Source organism: Lepidochelys kempii, chromosome 9 (genome assembly GCF_965140285.1).
Source record: "Lepidochelys kempii isolate rLepKem1 chromosome 9, rLepKem1.hap1, whole genome shotgun sequence".
Lineage (NCBI taxonomy): Eukaryota > Metazoa > Chordata > Testudines > Cheloniidae > Lepidochelys > Lepidochelys kempii.
In genome coordinates, this window is record NC_136388.1 from 606,618 (window position 1) to 630,746 (window position 24,129).

Sequence of the window (24,129 nt, forward strand, 5' to 3'; positions counted from 1 at the left end):
AGTTTTCTGTCTGGTAAGAACTCACTTATCAATAGACACAGCTGGGAAACTCTTATGTCTTTATAGATGTAGTTGTGAAATCCTCACTTCTGTATTGTTTTGTCATTATAGTTCCCACTTTGCTATTGTTTGTCTGTATAATCTCTGTCTGGTTCTGTGATTGTTCCTGTCTGCTGTATAATTAATTTTGCTGGGTGTAAACTAATTAAGGTGGTGGGATATAATTGGTTACATAATCATGTTACAATATGTTAGGATTGGTTGGTTAAATTTCAGTAGAATGATTGGTTAAGGTATAGCTAAGAATATTACTATATAAATTAGGGGCAAACAGGAAGTAAGTTGGGATTCGAAAATAAAGAAAAAGGAACTTGTATTTAAGCTTGCTGGAAGTTCACCCCAATAAACATTGAATTGTTTGCACCTTCGGACTTTGGGTATTGTTGCTCTCTGTTCATGCGAGAAGGACCAGGGAAGTGGGAGAGTGAAGGAATAAGCTCTCTAACAATGTTCATTGGATAGGGCATTCCCAAATGTTTGGAGACATGTCTAGGCTTAACTCAACCATACCTTTCAATCTCACCCTTATATTAGGGCACTGGTGCTGGTTCCAATAATCGAGTTGTTAGTGCTGGGGGAGCTGGTACTGAAGACACTGGCATGTCAGTCAGCCCCAGAGCCAGTAAGGTGATCAACAACAGTGTCAAGGTCATGGCCAGGGCCAATTAGCCTAGTGCAGAGTTGGTCAGAATCACCATTTCCAGTATCAGTTTTGAGAGCATTTTCTTTCCGACTTTCTAGTCACTGCTCGACCCCAGGGTGTGGTGTCTATTCAAGGGAGCATTCGCTGAAGATGATTTTTTCCAGTTTGGAAGTGATACATTTCAACTTCACATCCCTTGACTTCAGAGTCCTGGAGAAGGATTTGCACATTGCACTTACTGGGAATGTGACTTGCCCACAAACAGAATAGGCATCAATTATGCCTTTCAACCAGTAAGTACATCACAGGTTGGGGAGGGTTTAAACCTTCACAATTTGGAGTCTGTCATGTCAATAGGTACAGAGTGCCTAGCCCCGCTATGCGGGGGGGGGGGGGGGGGGGCATACAAGTCGGGTCTTTTGTTTGGAAACATCCAAAAAATAAAGAAATAAATAAGGAGGTGGAGACAGACACCCTCACAAAATAGTTCAAAACAGGATAATTCTGAAGTTCAGCATGAGCAGCAGATCAGACATCCACTGAGTATGAAAGAACTGAAGGAAGGTCGCCTGCAGTGGGATCCACACGCTCACCTTCAAAGGGTGAGTTTATTTTAAAGACAAACCTTGTAAAAAATCACTTGTACTGGAGATGTTTGGAACAGAAAATTGATAGGGTCTGAAAAATGAAAGTCATTACAAAAGCATATTTGCCTTTCGAGATTAACAGAAGACTAGACCAATGGTAAAGAAAAAATTAAGGCTAAACAAGCCAGTTTCAAGAAAGGGACATGCTAAAAGACAGTGACTCTTGTGCCAAATAAACTGGGGTTTAAGAAAAAAAAATCCAAGTATCTCAAATATGTTTTGTGGCGGGATACAAGCAAACAGGAGCGTTTCAGAGGGAGTAGCTGAAGATCCTCTGACTGCAGCTACAGATAGTTGGTGAGTTATATGTTTGGTCTGTTTGTTATTTGTCTCCATAAAAGGTCACACCAGGTGAGACAGCTCTGTTTGTGTCTGTGAAGATTATATGGCCGGCACCATTGGGTCTCTGATCAGACCCAGCATTTGACCTCGGAATGGTTAATCCCTCCCTGACAGCAAGGAAATAGAGCAAAAGCAGCATCACTTGGTATACAAATCAGTAGCCAAGCAAACCCTTGACCAGAATGGGGTAACAAACAGGGGACTTTCAGAGGGTGTTTTCAGGAGGAACTGTGATTCCTTGTGTTCCAGTATGGCTCTACCACAGGTAGTGGATACGAACAACAAAAGAAATTCTGTGAAATGCCTTGGGTTTGCTATCTTTCTTTCTGTCAGATGTCAAGAGATTTCTGGTGCAAGATGTGTAAGGTGGTGGCAATACTAGAACAGATTCAGAAAATCGGTTCTACAGACACCACAAGGAGAAGATCAGTGATAAAGGAATTGGAGAGGCAGTAGAAACTGAAGAGATAAGGTTGATGAGGTAATATCTTTTATTAGACCATTGGTCTCTCTAATAACTTGGGACCGACACAGCTACAACTACACTGCATAGAAACTGAAGCAGCTGACAGGTAATTTGATCAAGAGGGGAAAGAGAACCAGAAGCCATTCAACCCAGCTAGAAGTATTGAATTATCAAATATTCAGCTAGCCATCAGTGATGAGCCCATCACTGAAGAAACAAAAATCAAAGTTACAGAGGACATACTGATACGCATCCTTGTGATATGAAGCAAGAAACTACAAAAAAGGGTTTTCAACCATCCGAAGGTGGCAAGCAATAGTCATTGGTGACTCCATATTAAGAAAAGTAGACAGAATTCAGCAAGGGATACAAGGACAAGATGTGTACTGAATCCAGACATTAGGGTTTATAAACAAACAGAAATAAGCACACATTTTTAACAGTGAGGGTGATTAACCAGTGGAAGAAATTATCAAGGAAGGTAACTGAAACACTGGATACCTTTCTGGAAGATGTCCTTCAGCCTAACACAAGTTACTGGGCTCAAAACAAGATGAAATTTAAATCATCTGTGAAACACAGGAGATCAGATTAGATCAGGGGTGGGCAAACTTTTTGGCCCGAGGGCCACATCAGGATGCAAAACTGTATGGAGGGCCGGATAGGGAAGGCTGTGTCTCCCCAAACAGCCTGGCCCCTGCCCCCATCCACCCCCTCCCACTTCTTGCACCCTGACTGCCCCCCTCCGAACTCCCGACCCATCCAACCTCCCCTGCTTCTTGTCCCCTGACCACCATCTCCCACAGGACCCCGCCCGCCCCCCTGGGACCCCACTCCCTATCCAACTGCCCCTTCTCCCTGTCCCCTGACTGCCCCCAACCCCTATCCACACTCCTGCCCCCTGACAGGCCTTCCAAGACCCCGCCCCCTATCCAACCGCCCCTGTTCCCTGTCCCCTGACCACCCTGCCCCCTAAACATACCCCCGCCCCCTGACAGACCCCCTGGGACTCCCACGCCTATCCAACCCCCTCTGCTCCCCGCCCCCTTACCATGCAGCTCCAAGCAGCAGGAGCTCGCAGCCCCACCGAAGCCAGCCACGCTGCCTGTGCGGCGGCGTGGCTGCAGAGCAGGGGGGACAGCAGGGGAGGGGCCAGGGGCTAGCCTCACCGGCCAGGAGCTCAACAGCCAGACAGGACAGTCCCGCGGGCCATGCTGTACTTTACCCACCTCTGGACTAGATGATTAAATAGTAGCTTGTGGCTTTTCACTTTATAAATTAATTACTCCTCAGGGAATTCTGCACCACTGTGCAATGCAGAATTTTGCAGAAATTAACGCTGTGTGTGCAGAATTTCCTTTCCCCCACAGAAATGGGCTGCAGTGCTACTAGTTGCCAGTAGGAGCCACTGGACTCAGCAGAGCCCAGCTTGCACATAGAAGACAAAGCTGGGGGAAAGGAAAGGGAGCTAGAGGGTTCCTGACAGCTGCAGTTCCCAAAATGCCCTGAGGGAAGGAGAAGGTGGCAAAAAGAAACTCTGTGCAAGCCTGGGACCAAACATCACGCTGTTTCTCCCTCTGGATCCCTGGGCTCTGGGGACAAGTGTCTGGACAAGGGGGGACCTCGCAGCTGGGTTCTGCAGAGGAAGAGGGCATGTGGGTATCTGGGCTGGGGATAAGCGAAGTCAATGAAGAATTGATATCCCTTCACATTCCAGTACCTTCAGTGCTTTAAAGCAATGCAGTGCACCATTCTACAACTTACATGCTGTATCTACTGTAGGCGTTAAATTTTATGAATTTCTTCATTTTATGAATTCCACAATCCCGCATTAGCTTGTAAAATAGGGGTTCATCGATTCATAGATTCCAAGGCCAGAAGAGACCACTGCAATCATCTAATCTGACCTCCTGTCTAACACAGGCTACAGACCTTCCCTAAAGTAGTTCCTGTTTGAACTAGAGCCCATCTTTTAGAAAAAAAAAATCCAAACTTGATTTTAATATTACCAGAGATTGAGAATGCTCCACAACACGTGGTGAGTTGTTCCAGTGGTTATACTCCGTGTTAAAAATTTACACCTTATTTTCAGATTGAATTTGCCTAGCTTCAACTTCCAACAACTGGATCTGTGTTTGCTAGATTGAGGAGCCCGTTATCAAATATTTGTTCCCCACGTAAGTAAACTAATCAAGTCACCCTTTAGCCTTCTCTTTATTAAACTAAGCAGATTGAGCCTCAAGTCTTTCACTATAAGGCACGTGTTCTAACCTTTTAATCATTCTCTCTGCTCTTCTCCAACCCATCTCCAATTTATCAACATACTACTTTAATTGTTGACACCAACAGTATTCCACTAGTGGTCGCATCACTGCCAAATACAGAGGGGTTATAACTTCCCTGCTCCTAGTTGAGATTCTTCTGATGATATATCCAAGGATCACATTAAGCCCTTTTGGCCACAGAATCACACCAGGAGCTCATGTTCAGCTGATCATCCACCACAAACCCCAAGGCTTTTTCAGAGTCATAGAATCATAGAACTGGAAGGGGCCTCGAGAATCCCCTGCACTCAAGGCAGGACTAAGTATTATCTAGACAATCCCTGAGAGGTGTTTGTCCAACCTGCTCTTAAAAATCCCCAATAATGGAGATTCTACAACTTCCCTAGGCAATTTATTCCAGTGCTTATTCACCCTGACAGTTAGGAATTTTTTCCTAATGTCCAACCTAAACCACCCTTGCTGCAATTTAAACCCATTGCTTCTTGTCATATCCTCAGAGGTTAAGAACAACAATTTTTCTCCCTCCTCCTTGTAAAACCTTTTATGTACTTGAAAACTGTAATCATGTCCCCTCTCAGTCTTCTCTTCTCCAGACTAAACAAACCCAATTTTTTCAATCTTCCCTCATAGATCATGTTTTCTAGACCTTTAATCATTGTTGTTGCTCCTCTCTGGCCTTTCTCCAATTTGTCCACATCTTTCCTGAAATGTGGAGCCCAGAACTGGACACACTACTCCAGTTGAGGCCTAAACAGAGCAGAGTAGAGCAGAAGAATTACTTCTTGTGTCTTGCTTACAATACTCCTGCTAATACATCCCAGAATTATGTTTGCTTTTTTTGCAACAGCATTACACTGTTGACTCATATTTAGCTTGTGATCCACTATGACCCCCAGATAGAGCAGTCCACTGCTTCCAAGGATAGAGCCCCCCATCCTGTAAGTATGGCCTACATTCTTTGTTCCCAGATGTATACATGTACATTTTAGCCATATTAAGAGGCATAATGTTTGCTTGAGAACAGTTTACCAAGCAATCCAGATCACCCTTTATCTGTGATCTGTCCTCTTCTTTATTTAATCACTTCCCAAATCTTTGAGTAGTGTGCAAATGTTGTCAGTGATGATTTTATGTTCTCTTCCTAGTCATTAATAAAATAGCATAGGGCCAAGAACAAGACCCTGTGGGACCCCATCTAGAAACACACCTATTCAATGATGATCCCCTGTTTACAATTACAATGAGACTTGAGACAAGGTAGGTGAGATAATATCTTTTACTGGACCAAATTCTTTTGAGACCTCTTAATTAGCCAGTTTTAAATCCATTTAATGGAAGTCATTTTAATTTTGTTTTATTCTGTTTTTTTTAATCAAAATGTCATGTATCATGAAGTCAAATGCCTTGTAGAAGTCTGTTACATCAACACTATTATCTTTATCAGCTTAACTTTTAATCTCATTTTAAAAGGTATCAAAATTGACAGGATCTATTTTCCATAAACCCATGTTGACTGGCATTAATTATATTACCCTCCTTTAATTGTTTATTAACCAAGTGTTGTACCAGTCCTTCCATTCGTCTGTTCGGGATCAATGTCAGGCTGACAGGTCTATAATTACTTGGGTCATCCCATTTGCTCTTTTTAAATATTGGCACATCATCAGCTTTCTTCCAGTCTTTCGAAACTTCAGTGTTACCAAAAAAAAATCAATGTCAAGGGCTCAGCTCATTTAAAACTCTTTAGTGCAAGTTATTGAGACCTGCTGGTTAAAAAGTGTTTAAAATCTTCCTTATTTACAACTGGAATGGAAAGTCTTTCATCATGGGGCATCTTTTTTCCACCAAACAGAACAGAAATACTTACTAAACACCTCTGCTTTTTCTGCTTTACTATTGACAATTCTACCATTTCCATCTAGGAATGAACAAATACCATTGTTATGATTCTTTTTTGTTCCTAATATGCTTTTAAAAAATCCTTTTTGTCCTTTACTCTGCTGGCTACAGATTTCTACTTGTGTGCTTTTCTCCCCTTATCAGTTGTATACAATTCCTAACTTCTGATTTATATTTGTTACTATCAACTTCTTTTCTTCCACTTTTTTTAAAATACATATTTATAGCCGGCATTACTTCCTCCCTAAGCTAGGTTGATTTCTTGATTGTGGATTTTTGGGCATCAAGTAAAGAGTTATTAAGCACTTACCAATAATCATTCACATTTTTCTGATTAAATTCTTTCTTCCAGCAGATCTGGCTCATAATTGTTTTCAGCTTTGTGGAATTAGCCCTTTTAGACAACAAAGTGCGTGTCTATACATATGGAAGGTTTGGACTTTCTGTTTGCACATAACAAATGTGATCAAGTCATGATCACTTGTAGGTACACTATCGTCAATTTTTAGTTCTGTGATCAATTCCTCTTATCTGCCAAGACGAAATCTCCACCATGTTGGATGCAACATTTTCTAAGTTAGAAAATAGTCATCTATAATATACACATTTCAAGGATGTTTTAGTACTGATAGCATGCGACTACCAGCATGTGTCATTCAGACTGAAGTCCTCCATTATAATGTAGCTTTTTTTTTCCTCCACATTGTAAGTAGGCGCTTAAGGAACGAGAAGGAACCAGTGATCCTATTCCCTAGCGTGATTTGGTGGTACAGAGCAGACACCAACTCTAGTACCCCATCTTGTGCTTCTACACACATAGTGAGAAATTAAAGTTAGCAAGCCACCCTCCTAACATTTACATCAATTACTGTACCAAAATTTAAATGGTTTTAAAAATATATTCGGGGGGGACAGGAGAGAGAGAACTTCCTACAATTCCTGCATATTTTCAAAACTGTTCACGTAAGGGGGCCATGTACTTTTCCTGTGTCAGTAAATGAGTTATTTCACAATTTTCTTGCATTCCTCATACCCATGGTATGTTTAAAAAAGGAATATTCATTCCACGTTAAATGTCTTGCTTTCTGTGTGTGTCTTTTCACTGCACTGAAAAAAGCAGAGAGCAGGTAATGTGCACTCATGACTTTTCTTGAGACTGATCACTGCTTCATAAAGACCAAAGGGTCAGTGTGTTATTTCAGAGCAGGGCAGGCAATTCAAGACATGTGTGGCATTTGCCAAGCTCTCAGCTGCTCAGGATAATGAAGAACTAGCAGACGAAGTATAAGCAGAATCACATTGGCTCTCAGAATAGTAGAAAAATTCCCAAAACCTACAAAGGTATTCAGTCAAAAGTTCTGAAGAAATTTCAGCTCTCTACTGCTCCTGCACTAATCTATCCTTTGTGCTTACCCCACCTCCTACATCCAGTTTAAAATATCTATTTAATGCAGGTGACTCAGGGAATGTTATCAGCATGATAAGTGGATAAAAAGGGAAGGCAGGTGCATGAAATTAAACTCTCTGGAATATCTTTTTCAAAGCTAATTCCCCAACAAAGCTATATATTCCCATCCCTTCCCCACCACCACCACCCCTGTCTTTTGCTATGGTCCCCTGTGTAAAAAGTGTCAATGTTAGCATGGCAAAATGGAATTGCTGTTGCTCCATGTAACCTCTTCAGTTACAGTGTATCATACATCTTTTTATAAATTTTATTTCTCGAAACTAACTAATACTGCTGTGCACACTTATGCATATATGTTTTTAATTGACAATATGTAAGGCTAAGAATTTATCATGGATATTTTTAATAAAAGTAAGGGACAGGTCAAGGGCTTCCGTGAATTTCTCTTTATTGCCCGTGACCTGTCCATGACTTACTAAAAATATCCAGGATAAAATGGGAAGGAGCTGGGCAGCTCTGGGGTGACTGGGAGCTCTGGGGCGACTGGGAGCTCTGGGGCGACTGGGAGCTCTGGGGCGACTGGGAGCTCTGGGGCCCCCACCACCCATGGGGGCTCAGAGCCGCAGGGATCCCCCTGCCCCGTCAAAATAAACCACCTCCAACGAAGGGCAGGTAGCTTTGTTGGCGGGAGATGAAGATTTTTAATCTGGATTTGTCTAGCTGAATTTGGATGGAAACTGGAAATCAGTTAATGTACAAAAACAGCATTTTAAAATTGTTTTTGTTAGTTAAATAAAAGTACCTTAAATGTGCTGGTAACAAGAAAAAACAATATCAAAACACATTTTGCTTTTAAAACTATTTATTAAACAAAGTATTAACTGCAGCTAGTGAACTGTTTCTGGACACATTGGGTCAGTTTTTCAAAGGTATTTAGGTGTCCAAAGATGCCGATAAGTGCCTACTGGGATTTTCAAAAGTGCCTAAAAGCAGGTTAGGAACTTAACACTTAACGATTTCAATGGCTGTTAGGCACCTAACCTGCCTAGGTGCTTCTGAAAATCCCAGTAGGCACCTGCATGCATCTTTAGGCACCAAAATAAATACCTTTGAAAATCTGGCCCCATGTCCTTCAATATATTAGAACTCATAGATCTTGTTCTCTCCCACCTGTGTTTTATTCCTCGATTGGAAGAGGAAAACAAGATTTCCTGCTTTTTCAACTCCCAATTGGTTTCTCAACTTTGAATGTACTAGTCCAAATGAAGAAAATATTCTCTCTGCATCTATTAAACTAAAACCAAAAGTAATTAAGGCAAAAGCATTTCTGTGCAACAGAAACTGATATTTACATTTGGAAAAATGTAAGTATCTGCCTTTGTACCATTGCAAAGACTGAAAAGAATATTAATACTTTGCAGTTCATAATATTGAGACACTTAACACTTGAGTTGACCTCAGACGTTCCCTCCTAGTTGTGTATATAATAAAAAAACAGCATCCCTTTAACTCATTAAAATTTGAGGGCTCATTGACGCACCATATATTTTTATTTATTTAAATGATTTTAATAAATTATACTAAGTTTAGCCCTTAATATGGGTTTTCATAACTTCAAATTTAATTGAACAGGTTTATTTTTAAAATAAAAATAATTTAAATTGGATTTTTATTTAAATTAGAAAAAACTGATATTCTTTAAAATCAGCTTTTAATCCACCCTTATGTGAACACAATAAATCAGGGAAGGTCAGAGAAAGTTGGTCTTCTGGACATATCATCTATTATATCAGATCTGCAACCCCAGGCTCTACATGTCCATAAACCTCTGACTGCCAGAAGCTAGAACTAGACAACAGTGGATAGACTTGATAATTGTCCTGCTATGTTCACTCCCTCTGAAGTATTTGGTACCAGCCATTGTCGGAAGGCAGGATACTGGATTAGATGGACCATTGGTCTGACCCGGTATGGCCATTCTTACGTTATGTTCTTAGGTACCGCACTGATGGGCGTAGGTACTGAATAGATTATTATGCCAAGGGCGATGCAGCTTGTTTCCGAAACACATGCAATACCTAGACAAAATGGAGGGAGTTCAGATTCACATTTAACCCTAAATTCTGCATTTCCTTGTGTTTTTTAATGTAGGTTTGGTAACCTAATGTCTGTCACCTTTTCTATGTAAGGCTCACCGCCGAAAAGTGCTATTGTCATTACAGGTTTCTTTGGACATGAAATTTCAGTGGAAACATTCAGTGGACAAGTTTTAGATGCCTGTGATATGCTTTTAGTATCATATATACACACACATAATGACTAGTATATGAGTGCATAGCAAATATCATGGCTTTGTTAATGTGCACTTATGGTACATAACTATCCCTTTCCTATTGTATTATAAACACTTTCTCTTTGCATACAATGTACGAATGTTAGTGAATGGCATAATACTCAGTGAATGATTTACAAAGATAAAAAGAAAGAATCTAAATAAATGGATGTTCAACTGTAAAATTATTTAAATATATGTATACATGTGTAGCGTATCCTCCTGGTTAGCAAAAAGATGTGCTAACTTTAGCGTTAAAGCTATATTTGGTTGTAAATCAACGTTTTAATGATTATACCAACCAACAGAATGACGCTTTCTTGAAGAAAATGACTAAAAAGTACAAATGCAAACCAAGTTTAACATCATTTATACCAAGGTTTCCTGCCTGCTGATTAAAACTGATGATTTACATTAGCTTGATCTTAAAATCATTCCACCCAGGGTTACACCAATCTTACTGTTATTTCAGCTATAGATTTGAGACTTATAACGGACTTGGAATAGCAGACACGCCCTGGAGTTATTTTTTCAGTCATCTAGTCAGTATACTAACACAGTGTAGAATCAATTAGGTCCGGATCCTGCAAAGGCAGCATCCACAAGGCATATCTTATGCCAGTAGTTTTCAAACTTTTTTTCTGGGGACCAAGCTGAAGAAAATTGTTGATGCCCACAACCCAACGGATCTGGGGATGAGGGGTTTGGAGGGGGGAAGGGGGGGGCGGCTCAGGGCTGGGACAGAGGGTTGGGGTGCAGGGGTGAGGGCTGTGGGATAGGGCTTGGAATAGGGGTTCAGGGTGTGGGAGGGGGCTCTGAGCTGGGGTAGGGGCTGGGGTACGGGAGGGGGTCAGGGCTCTGGGCTGGGGCTGAGAGATTCGGGTGCAGGAGGGGCTCCAGGTTTGGGGGGTGCTCAGGGCTGGGGCCGGGGTGCGGGAGGGGGCAGGGCTCTGGGCTGGGGATGAGGGGGGTTTGGGATGCAGGAGGGTCTCTGGGTTTGGGGCGGGGGGCGCTCGCTCAGGGCTGGGGCAGAGGGTTGGAGTATGGGATGGGGTCAGCGCTCTGGGCTGGGGGTGCAGTCTCTGGGGTGGGGCCGGGGATGAGGGGTTTGAGGTGCAGGAAGGGGTTCCAGGTTTGGGGTAGCTCAGGGCTGGGGCAGGGGATTGGGGCATGGACTTACCTCCAGTGGCTCCCGGTCAGCGGTGCAATCGGGGTGCATCGCGGACCACACTGCTCCCTGGAAGTGGCCAGCAGCAGGTCTGGCTCCTTGGTGGAGGCAAGCAAGTGGCTCCGTGCAACTCTCAACCACAGGTGCCGGCCAATAGGAGTGCAGAGCCAGTGCTCGGGGTGTTGGCAGCGCGCAGAGATCCGTGGCTCCCCTGCCGAGAAGCTGGACCCACTGCTGGCTGCTTCCAGGGCACAGCGCAGTGTCGGAAAAGGTAAGCACTAGCCTGCCTTAGCTGGGCAGCACCGCCAACGGGACTTTTAATGTCCCAGTCGGCAGTGCTGAACAGAGCAAGACAACCCAGCGTCTTACTTGCTGCAACCCAGTAGTGGGTCATGACCCAAGGTTTGAAAAACACTGCCTTATGCCCATGCCAAGTCCAAGTGAAGTTGGTGGACTTCTGCCTGGGCATAAGGCCCACCTATGTGGATTCCAGATACAGATGTAGTAGCTGAACTTTCAACAACTAAAAATGTTTTCTCTGAAGGTGAAGAATTAAAAAGAAAATATATTTAACTCAGTCTACACATTCTTAGCTACAAAATGACTTAAAATTGCTGTATTACTTTGCTTGGAGTCAGAGAACAAAACTGATGCAAAAAAAAGAGGCAACAGAGCCAGCTCTCTACTGCTATGGTATAGAAAGAGCACTCAAGTTCCACTTTGCTTTACATCTGTGCTGATGAAAAAGGAAAGGAGCACTTCTGGAATCCACTCGCAGGAGAATGGACAATTCAGCAAATAGAAAACTGTCTCCTACAGTTATAAAAGAGTAGCATTTTCAGAAGACCATTTCCATTAAGTAGTCTTGCTAAAGCAGAAATGCCATTAAACAAAACAAACAGGTTTTGGTTATAAAAACAAATGATTTTCTCTCAGTTTATAAGCAGAAATCATTCTCTCTTTTTCCTGATAGCATCAGACCAGTTATGTAAATATACACAAATTCTTCCCTCCAGCCTTCCATCTAATTAAGATCAGATGGACATCAAATTTTTAATCAAACTAAGGTTAACAAATCCTATCCCTTCTCCCTCTATCACTTAATAAACTGAACCGCGACAAGAGAACTACTCAAGAGTAGCTAAAAAAGGCTATTCTAAATACAACTAGGAAAACACAAACTAAGAGAAGTTACTTATATTGAGAAAAGCTAATCCGTTATGAATGTCAATTTAAACTACACCATTCATTTTCAAACTGACATTAAGGTCACTATATTTGTATTAATTTAATGTTACCAGAATCCACTGCGGAAAGGTAGGTCTAACTGGATTGATTTCTGGGAAAATGGCAATTAAAGCAAGTCTAAATAAAAGCATTTCACAGAACTCTCTAAACTGGAGATAAACATGTGCTTAACTACCTCATTGTTTAATTTGGAAGTCTTCAGTAAAACGTTCACTCCTGGAAATACAGTTTTCACCGGATTCCATATGCAGTCTGCCTTTTGGAATCTTCACAATGGCTAAAGACATCTCCAAATTCAGGGGGAATGGTTCATTCACACCCCTGAGTGACAGAAGTTATACCAACGTAAGTGGTAGTGTAGACATAGCCTTAGAGGTATTAATGTACTGCAGGATCAATCTGCATGAGAAAATTTACAATAAAAACTCTCCAGAAAGGAAAAACTGAAGGTCCATTCCACTGCCACAGACAGCAATCTTTATCTTTACAATCAAAATGGCTGAAGTTTGTTTGCTAAATTAAAAAAACATTTAAAAATGAGACTGCATTAAAATTCATAGAACATTCTTAAAGGCATGAGTTTCCTCATCTTTGGATGTGGATTGCATCCCATAAAAACAATGAAATGCCAACTGAAGAATGACAAACTATTTCTCTCTCACCTGTTGTGGAACAGGCAGTTCCTGAACCACTGTATGTGCTACAATGCCTTCACACAAAGGGATGTGGGGTGAGCCTATTAACTCAATTACTGTTACAGTAGTGGAGAAACGAGGAATGCTAGAACTATACAGAATCATCATTCAAAAGACACTACACTGAAATATTTTTAATGAATGAGAAAAACAGGTATCCTAGAACTGGAAGGGACCTCGAGAGGTCATCTAGTCCAGTCCCCTGCACTCATGGCAGGACTAAGTATTATCTAGACCAGTGGTGGGCAACCTGTGGCCTGTCAGGGTAATCCGCTGGCGGGCCATGAGACAGTGTTTACATTGATCATCCGCAGGCAAGGCCGCCCGCAGCCCCCAGTGGCCACGGTTCACCATTCCCAGCCAATTTATTCCAGTGCTTATTCACCCTAACAGTTAGGAAGTTTTTTCTAATGTCTAATGTAAACCTCCCTTGCTGCAATTTAAGCCCATTGCTTCTTGTCCTATCCTCAGGAGGTTAACAACAATTTTTCTCCCTCCGCCTTGTAAAATCCTTTTATGTACTTGAAAACTGTAATCACGTCCCCTCTCAGTCTTCTCTTCTCCAGACTAAACAAACCCAATTTTTTCTATCTTCCCTCATAGGTCATGTTTTCTAGACCTTAATCATTTTTGTTACTCCTCTGGCCTTTCTCCAATTTGTCCACATCTTTTCTGAAATGTGGAGCCCAGAACAGGACACAATACTCCAGCTGAGGCCTAATCAGCACGGAATAAAACGGAAGAATTACTTCTCGTGTCTTGCTTACAACACTCCTGCTAATACACCCCAGAATGATGTTCGCTTTTAGTTTTTTTGCAACAGTGTTACACTGTTGAATCATATTTAGCTTATGGTCTACTATGACCCCCAAACCCCTTTCCCCAGTACTCCTTCCTAAACAGTCATTTCCCATTTGAATGTGTGCAACTGATTGTTCCTTCCTAAATGGACTACTTTGCATTTGTTCTTATTGAATTTCATCCTATTTATTTCAGACCATTTCTCCAGTTTGTCCAGATCATTTTGAATTTTAATCCTATCCTCCAAAGCACTTGCACCCCTCCCAGCTTGGTATCGTCCGCAAACTTTATAAGTGTATTCTCTATGCAATTATCTGAATCACTGATGCATTTGAGCTGACAATTTGTGCGCCATATTGTATGCAGTGTAGTTATAGCCGTATCAGACCCAGGTTGTCTCTCTCACCAACAGACAAAGTTGGTCCAATAAAAGATATTACCTCACCCACTTTGTCTCTCTAACTTGTGCACCAAGCAGTTTCACCAAATTTGATCTGAACAGGACTAGCTATAAAGCCCTGCAAAGTGATTCATAAAAGCAACATTGACAGACCCCTTACTATAAATGCTACACATTGTCTGGTTAGTGCCACTTGCAGCAACACATCCTTGCTTCCTCCCCTTGCAAATAGAAGACAGTGCATGTTACTTCTCCTTTATATAATGTAACATCAGATCCAGATTAAAGTTTTGCAAGTTACAACAAAGCTGATAAGACTACTTTCCTACTTAACATGTCGATAGTGTGAGAGCATAAATGAAAAAAAGCACCATGGTTCACAAGCTACAGTATCAAAAGCCAACAACTGTCATGCAGGAGACCAGAGTTTAGGTCAGAAGTGGCCAACCTGTGGCTCCGGAGCCTCATGCAGCTCTTCAGAGGTTAATGTGCGGCTCCTTAGACTCTGGGGCTGGAACTACAGGCGCCAACTTTCTAAGGTGCCCGGGGGTACTCACTGCTCAACCCCTGGCTCTGCCACAGGTCCTCCTCCCCCTCTCCCCCCAGAGCCTCCTGCACACCACGAAACAAGCTGATCAGGAGGGAGCGGGAGGCGCTGGGAGCGGGGCGGGGGAGCTGATATGGGGCTGCTGATGTATTACTGTGGCTCTCTGGCAATATACACTAGTAAATACTAGCTCCTTCTCAGGATCAAGCTGGCCACCCCTGGTTTAGGTCCTAAGAACCAAAGCAGACAGCAATCAACTGTCTTGTCCTATACTGCTGTGAATCTCTGATCAGTTGCAAGGAGTGGCATTGAATGGTTCTGAGCCAGATTCAGCTGCTTTGGCCTGAGGGAAAGTCCTTACATCTCTGAGTGGGAGCAGTTAGAAAAAACAATTTCTTGTTTGCTGGAGAGAGGGATCAAAAGGTAGAATTCTATTTTAGGGACTTCCACTGAGAAAAAGAATTGTAAGTCTGCTAACCAATACAAAGTCTTCCAACTAAAATACTACAGAAAAGAAGTGCAAAAGGGGGAGAAGCACTACTTAGTGCATAACCCCAAATGCCTTAGGTGTAAAGCTTCAGAAGTTTGACCCACAAATTAACCCTGGTACATGTGTCCCTCAAAGCTTGGCTTAGCTTTTCACCACAAGATAGACTGCACCCAACTGACTGGCAAAGAGAAGTACCAGAAAAAGGTCTGAACTGTTCTGAATCAGAAATGTAAACTTGTGTTTGTAGAGAGCTTCTGAAATGGAAGTAAGCAATGAAGATGAGGTCATTGTCGCGAGCTTTTCTTTAATGAGACAAACTCAAAGCAAGACTAGGGTTTGTCAGAGGAAAAGGAGCAGGGGAAAAAACAAGTACAAGTACATGCATGCTTTTAAAGAAAACGCTGAAAACACAGTTCTGCTTATTTTGATTGCCCCTACGTTTCTACAACAGAACCTTGGTAATTTAAATCTTTTCCGTTTAAATCTGTTACATCAAGAGTCACACTAAAAGTATAATACTCTGTTATAAGCTGTCCATCGTACCACTATGTATATCTAAGGCTGTGAGCAAAAACTGGAATGAGTGTACGAAAAAGTTTTGACATCTACCTATCAAAGCCTGGAAAAGGTTGCTCTGGAAGATATTAATGACACGCTCTATGGAGTTTCTCAGCTGTCTGTCCTCACTTTGGCTCAATTTGGAGCGGTATTCCTCCAGGAGGCGCAAAGCTCGCTGGGTATCTGCAAAAAAAAATAAAACAAAAAATTAAAACTAACCACCACCATAACATAAGGGGAAAACGATCAGAACTGCACCAACTTTAGTCCATACAGCAGTTCTTTATATCACACCCTCAATTAACCCAACTTAAACAACTGCCAAGCTCCTCAGAAGTTCTTTATTACCGGTTTATAAATTGGCCAAGTAAATGTGTTTTTTCCAACAAGGCAGAAGATTTTTCTAAAGCAGGTTTTTTTTATGAAAGAATTACGTTGCCCACGTGCACATCTGATAAAACTATCCAGCTGCCTCCTCCTTGACCGGCTCATCGGGTCCCAGGAACAAGCTGCACAGCTCCACACTTTAGCGGCACGAAAGGGGGGTGCAGATTTCCGCTTGGCGGACACGGATTTCCCCAGTACGAACACAGGGCAGGCTCTGTGTTACGCGAAAGAAAAGGGCTGGAAGCGGAACCCCTGGCGCGCTCAGCCAGCGCTCGCGTGAGCGGGGAAACGAAGAGCGGCACCGGCGGCCGCAGGGGCGGCGCGCGCGGGCGGAACGGCGGCTCAGGCGCCCCGAGCGCGGGGACTCGCGCGGCGGCGCCGAGAGAAAGTTCGCGGGGGGCAGCTCCCGCCGCGCGGGGGCAGCGGGGCCTCACCTTGCTTCCGGACGGGCATGGTGCTCCCCGGCCGCCGCCGCCGAAGCCGAAGGGACGCCCGGGAGCGAGGCACGGCCGGACCCCGGCCGCTCGGCTCGGGCAGGGCGCGCACGGCCGCCGCCGCCGCCCTCCCCGACTTGGCGCGGGGCACGGACCGGCCGCCGGAGCCGCCCGGTCCCGCCGGAGCCTTTCCCCGCACTCGCGGGCGGGCGGGACGAGACCAGACCCCGGGGCTCCGGAGCGCAGCCGGGACGGGGCAGCCCGCTCGGAGCGGCGGCGGCGGCGGCTACCCGCTGGGAGGCGCCGCGGGGAGAAGCGGGCCCGAGACTCCCTCAGGGCGGCGCGGCGCGGCGGGGGCTGCTCTCTCGCGCGCGCGCGCTCCCTCCCACCGCCGCCTCGCCCCGCTCCGCTCCGCTGGAAATTCCAAACTTTCCAGCCAAGATGGCGGCCTGGAGGCTGTGGAGAGACTCGCAGCCGCCACGTGACCGGGCCCGGCGGCCGCCCAATCAGGAGTCAGCTCGGCCCGGGGCTGGCACCTCAAGGGGGAGGCAAGGTGAGTGCGCCCCACCGGCTTAAAGGGGCCGCGCCCGCGCCCGCCCCCCGGGGGAGCCGCAGCCGGAGCCGCGGCGGCCCCACGCGCTCCCGTCTTCGCAGAGGCGCAGGAATGTGCCCGCCCCGCCCGGCTGCCGCGTGCGGCGGCCCCGCAAAGCCCCGGCCACAGTGAGCCGAGCAACAGGTGCGGGGCCGCCGCCCCCTGCGGCGCCTGTTCTGCGCGGTGCGGGGCCGCACGGCCACCCGCGGCCGCTGCGCAGCTCCAGGGAGCAAGCCCGGGCTGCCGGCTGGGGTGGGCCGCGCACGCCGAAGTACCGAGGCGGGGACGCAGGGCAGGCTCCCGTTCTTAGGGTTATGGGTTGGTCAGCCGCTGTAAAAAGTAGCGGGGGCTGCAAGGAAATTGCCGCGGGTCCCGCGCTCTTGCAGAGCCGTTCGTGGGGCGGCAGCGCTTCATACGGTGCTGGGGCTGCGGGGCAGCCGCCCGTGCCCGCACGCGCCCTGTGCCTTCGCCGAGCAGTTAATAGCCGTTCAGTAGTGGTGCACGAAGTGCTGAAGGCTGCTGGCCTCCTGTCGCCACCCACGCACAATTAAACGCCTATCATAAGGAATTTCTTAAAGAGACACTCAGGAGTGTAGACATTAAGGACCCTAAACGTGTCTTTGCGCTGTCGTATTGGAAAATCTCAGCGACTCCCTCCCAAGAGCATGCAAAAAGAAAAGGAGTACTTGTGGCACCTTAGAGACTAACCAATTTATTTGAGCATGAGCTTTCGTGAGCTACAGCTCACTTCATCAGATGTTTACCGTGGAAACTGCAGCAGACTTTATATACACACAGAAATCATGAAACAATACCTCCTCCCACCCCACTGTCCTGCTGGTAATAGCTTATCTAAAGTGATCAACAGGTGGGCCATTTCCAGCACAAATCCAGGTTTTCTCACCCTCCACCCCCCCACACAAATTCACTCTCCTGCTGGTGAATTGCATGTGCCAGCAATGCCCCTCTGCCATGTACATTGGTCAAACTGGACAGTCTCTACGTAAAAGAATAAATGGACACAAATCAGATGTCAAGAATTATAACATTCATAAACCAGTCGGAGAACACTTCAATCTCTCTGGTCACGCAATCACAGACATGAAGGTCGCTATCTTAAAACAAAAAAACTTCAAATCCAGACTCCAGCGAGAAACTGCTGAATTGGAATTCATTTGCAAATTGGATACTATTAATTTAGGCTTAAATAGAGACTGGGAGTGGCTAAGTCATTATGCAAGGTAGCCTGTTTCCTCTTGTTTTTTCCTACCCCCCCCCCCCCAGATGTTCTGGTTTAACTTGGATTTAAACCTGGAGAATGGTCAGTTTAGATGAAAAGAAAAGGAGTACTTGTGGCACCTTAGAGACTAACCAATTTATTTGAGCATGAGCTTTCGTGAGCTATTACCAGCAGGAGAGTGAGTTTGTGTGTGTATGGGGGTGGGGGGGATGTGAGAAAACCTTGATCTATGCAGGAAATAGCCCGACTTGATTATGTAAAGAGTTGTCACTTTGGATGGGCTAGCACCAGCAGGAGAGTGAATTTGTGTGGGGGGGTGGAGGGTGAGAAAACCTGGATTTGTGCTGGAAATGGCCCACCTGTTGATCACTTTAGATAAGCTATTACCAGCAGGACAGTGGGGTGGGAGGAGGTATTGTTTCATGATTTCTGTGTGTATATAAAGTCTGCTGCAGTTTCCACGGTAAACATCTGATGAAGTGAGCTGTAGCTCACGAAAGCTCATGCTCAAATAAATTGGTTAGTCTCTAAGGTGCCACAAGTACTCCTTTTCTTTTTGCGAATACAGACTAACACGGCTGTTCCTCTGAAAAGAGCATGCAGTGTCTCAGCTGATGCAACCTACCGAGGAGAAGCAGGAACTAGTGGGTGAAAACAGCATGTGGCCCTAAAGCACTTAGATGCATAGATTTTTAATGCCAGAGGGGATGATTATGATCCTCTAGTCTAACCTCCTCTATAAGGTTTCAGAGTAGCAGCTGTGTTAGTCTGTATTCGCAAAAAGAAAAGAAAAGGAGTACTTGTGGCACCTTAGAGACTAACCAATTTATCTGAGCATAAGCTTTCGTGAGCTCAGATAAATTGGTTAGTCTCCAAGGTGCCACAAGTACTCCTTTTCTCCTCTATAAGACAAACCAGAGAATTCCACCAGTCCTTTAATCAAGACATAACTTCTCGGTGAGCTACAATCTCTCTTTTAGAAACACATCCAATGGCTTGAAGGGATGACAAATCTATCGCATTGGTAGGTAAGTTGTCCCAATGGTTAATGACTGTCACTGCTAAAAATTAGAGCCCTTTTTCTACTCTGAATTTGTCGACCTTTAACTGCTTGGCATAGGATCTTATGATTTTGTCTGCCAATTTAAAGAGTGCTCCGCTATCAGAAATCTTCTCCCTTTATACATATTTTTATACCATAATCAAATCACCTCTAAACCTTGGATAAAATAAATAAACTGAACTTCTTTAGTCTTCCTCTGTAAGTCAAACTTTCCAGACTTCAAATCATTCTTGTACCTTTTTTTCTGAATCCTTTCTAGTTTTTCAACGTCTTTTCACAGTGTGGACATCAGAAATGGACACAGTATTCTAGAAATGGTCTCACCAATGATGTACAGAGATGAACTATCACATGATAGAAAAACCATGACCATCAGACAGAATACAAAATGAAGTTGACTTCCAGCGTCCTGTGAAAAGTTAGCAACTGCTCTGTAGGTCTTCACATTAATAATCAATTACATAAATACAAAATAGGAAACAACTGTCTAGGAAGGAGTACTACAGAAAAGAATCTAGGAGACAGTGGATCACCAACTTAAATATGAATCAACAATGCAATACTGTTGCAAAAAAAGGCAAACATCATCCTGGGATGTATTAGCAGGAGTGTTGCAAGCAAGACATGAAGTAATTCTTCCACTCTACTCAGCACTGATAAGTCCTCAACTGGAATATTGTGTCCAGTTCTGGGCACCACACTTTGGGAAAGATGTGGACAAATGGGAGAAAATCTAGAAGAGAGTAACAAAAATGATTAAAGGTCTAGAATACATGACCTACTAAGAAAGTATGAAAAAAATTGGGTGTGTTTAGTCTGGAGAAGAGAAGACTGAGGGGGGACATAACAGTCTTCAAGTATGTAAAAGGTAGTTATAAAGAGGAGAGTGATAAATTTTTCTCCTTAACCACTGAACACAGGACAAGAAGTAAGACTGCAATCATTTAACAGGTTTCAGAGTAGCAGCCGTGTTAGTCTGTATTCGCAAAAAGAAAAGGAGTACTTGTGGCACCTTAGAGACGAACCAATTTATTTGAGCATAAGCTTTCGTGAGCTACCGCTCACTTCGTCGGATGCATACTGTGGAAAGTGTAGAAGATCTTTTTATACACACAAAGCATGAAAAAATACCTCCCCCCACCCCACTCTCCTGCTGGTAATAGCTTATCTAAAGTGATCACTCTCCTTACAATGTGTATGATAATCAAGTTGGGCCATTTCCAGCACAAATCCAGGTTTTCTCCCCCCACACACACACAAACCCACTCTCCTGCTGGTAAATATTTGCCCACAGTTGCTACCCAGGAGTACCTAAGATACTGCACCCATTCCAGAGGTTTTCAAATTATGGCCCAGGGAGCATTTGGTGGTGGTGTGTGGAGAGCTGGTTGGTCAAATGGTTCTGGCTGCTCCTCATTATCGCTGGCTTATAAATAGCAGTAAAAGATGCTAAAAATACATTAGTTTCCTAATATAACTTTATCATGTAAGCATTTTTCAGTATTTGCCAAGGTGATGTTATATAATCAGACATGGGAAGAGGTTGTGACAAATATGGAAATTTCCTGCAATATCCTTGAAAGACTATTGTATTAAGTGTATGTATTATTGTGGGTTGGGAGTGTATGTAACCTTTCTGGGGGGAGATGTGACAGATACTTCAATGGGGTCCATTGTTTTAAATGAATGGTTTATGTATGATTGTGTTCTACACCATGGCGGAGGGATACCACAGCTCCTCCAGGACCTAAAAACACCAGGTGGTGACTAAGGTAAATCAGGCAGGTTGTAACTGCTTTCCCGTCACCCCACACAGAGGTATCAGCTTCTGGAGATGCTTGTATGTATCAAATCAAACTGGATTCTCCAGAGACCAATGGACAAAGAAAGGACTTTTGGATAAATAGCCTGAGTTTAAACTGACTCAGGGCTTTCGTTCTGCCCAAGGCAGGGAGCCCAGTCCTTGCAGAAGGATTGGAAGGACTGACAGCTATCAGAGCGCAATGTTGGAGTTGGGGGTGACTCTGGTAAGCTTTTTAACATGTGTTTCGCATGTGTGTTTTATTGTTTTTAATATGTTGCTCTGTAGTACTTACACATTAAGAATAAATGTAATTGCTTAAAAAGAGCTGTATGGTAATTTATAACTGCAGGACATTACGCTGTTAATAGCCTCTGGAGAGAAAGCAAAGTGCAATGCTGGCCTTTTAGGCAGACTGGCTTACTATAGATAACACAGGTTTCAGAGTAACAGCCGTGTTAGTCTGTATTCGCAAAAAGAAAAGGAGTACTTGTGGCACCTTAGAGACTAACAAATTTATTTGACCATAAGCTTTCGTGAGCTACAGCTCACTTCATCGGATCCACACTGTGGAAAATACAGAAGATGTTTTTATACATACAGACCATGAAAAAATGGGTGTTTATCACTACAAAAGATTTTCTCTCCCCCCACCCCACTCTCCTGCTGGTAATAGCTTATGTAAAGTGATCACTCTCCTTACAATAAGAAAAGGAGTACTTGTGGCACCTTAGAGACTAACCAATTTATTTGAGCATGAGCTTTCGTGAGCTACAGCTGTAGCTCACGAAAGCTCATGCTCAAATAAATTGGTTAGTCTCTAAGGTGCCACAAGTACTCCTTTTCTTTTTGCGAATACAGACTAACACGGCTGTTCCTCTGAAACCTCTCCTTACAATGTGTATGATAATCAAGGTGGGCCATTTCCAGCACAAATCCAGGTTTTCTTCCCCCCTCCATTGGTAATAGCTTATCTAAAGTGATCACTCTCCTTACAATGTGTTGATTATCATACACATTGTAAGGAGAGTGGTCACTTTAGATAAGCTATTACCAACAGGAGAGTGGGTTTGGAGCTGGGTGGGGAAGGGGTGGGGAGAAAACCTGGATTTGTGCTGGAAATGGCCCACCTTGATTATCATACACATTGTAAGGAGAGTGATCACTTTACATAAGCTATTACCAGCACGAGAGTGGGGTGGGGGGAGAGAAAACCTTTTGTAGTGATAAACACCCATTTTTTCATGGTCTGTGTGTATAAAAACATCTTCTGTATTTTCCACAGTATGCATCTGATGAAGTGAGCTGTAGCTCACGAAAGCTTATGCTCAAATAAATTGGTTAGTCTCTAAGGTGCCACAAGTACTCCTTTTCTTTTATAGATAACAGAGTAGACAGGAGACACTGCAGCTGGTGAAAACCCTGGTCATGAGGGAAAGAGATGCAGGTCTCTGCCCAAGAGAGGTGATGGCTGAGGAGCAGGGAACCTGCAGTAGGTGCTGTTGGTGGACCAGGATGGAGGAATATAGATGCAGTTGCCCTGAACTGTGACAGAGAGAACCTGCCCAATTGTGAATGGGAAGGCAGGTGGCCTGAGTGATAGTGAATGCTGGGAAGTACTCATGAGACAATATCCATTTTATAATGTGTTTTGTGCTAAAGAAGCTTAAGAATCATTGTCCCCTTCTAAGCATAAGCAATAACTATGGCTTCTCAGATACCAGTGTCTGGTAACTGTGCAAATGTTGACTTCTTAATGGTGATCACTGTTTGATTATTGAAACTGAAATAACTTTTTAAACCTAATTCACCTTCATTATGTTTGGCTTTTGTTAATTTTTGCAGTTCACAAAGCTTGTGTAAGCAAAATGCACTGGTCAGTTTCACATTTATTTTTAATCACTTTCACTTTCTGGCTCTCATGTATGAGCACAATCATGTAATTCTTGGGTTGGAAAAATTATGGGGGAATTCAGGAAGGATGTTGATATATTTGAGAGGGTTCAGAGAAAGGTCATGAGAATGATTAAGGGATTGGGAAATATGTTTTACAGTCAACAACGCAAGAATCTTCAACTGTTTGGGTCAGTGGTTCTCAACCTATTTACCACTATGGGCAGCATATGCAGCTCTCTGTGTGTTATGTGGGCCACATCCACACAACATATATATTACCTGTATGGCCCTGAGGAGGTCACATGGGCTGCATATGAACACCAGAGTTACAAACTGACTGGTCAACCACACACCTCAGTTGGAACCAGATGTACACAATCAGGCAGCAGCAGAGACCAAAAAAGAAAAAAAAATACAGTACCATACTGTGTTAAACATAAACTACTAAAAAAATAAAGAGAAAGTTTAACAAAAAAGATTTGACAAGGTAAGGAAACTGTTTCTGTGCTTGTTTCATTTAAATTAAGATGGTTAAAAGCAGCATTTTTCTTCCCTACTAAACTTTCAAAGCTGTATTAAATCAATGTTCAGTTTTAAACTTTTGAAAGAACCATAATGCTTTGTTCAGTCACAAACATTTCCGAGTTATGAACAACTTCCATTCCCGAGGTGTTCATAACTCTAAGGTTCTACTGTACCTGGGGAACAGAAATTTTATAATACAGGG

General features: G+C 43.7%; 1 protein-coding gene and 1 long non-coding RNA gene across 33 annotated transcripts in view; one reads left to right on the plus strand and one right to left on the minus strand.

Annotated features, from left to right (window-relative positions):
• DLG1 (discs large MAGUK scaffold protein 1) overlaps window positions 1–17,321 on the minus strand; it is a 441,560-nt gene extending 424,239 nt beyond the window's left edge. For 7 of the 32 annotated variants that reach the window (XM_073358939.2, XM_073358931.2, XM_073358925.2 and 4 more), the window contains exons 1-2: window positions 16,811–17,318; window positions 16,041–16,172 (exon numbers count right to left, since the gene is read on the minus strand). In XM_073358939.2, the coding sequence (XP_073215040.1) occupies window positions 16,041–16,172; window positions 16,811–16,829 (151 nt within the window). In that variant the 5' untranslated portion in view covers window positions 16,830–17,318. Of the gene's footprint in view, window positions 1–16,040; window positions 16,173–16,810 lie in introns of all 32 variants that reach the window. The other 25 variants (XM_073358923.2, XM_073358918.2, XM_073358922.2 and 22 more) reach the window with 10 other exon arrangements.
• Window positions 17,322–19,531: 2,210 nt separating this feature from the next.
• LOC140917022 (uncharacterized) lies at window positions 19,532–21,968 on the plus strand. Its single transcript, XR_012160698.1, has 2 exons — window positions 19,532–19,666; window positions 19,965–21,968. It is a non-coding gene; the product is annotated as an uncharacterized LOC140917022 (long non-coding RNA).
• The last annotated feature ends 2,161 nt before the right edge of the window (window positions 21,969–24,129 follow it).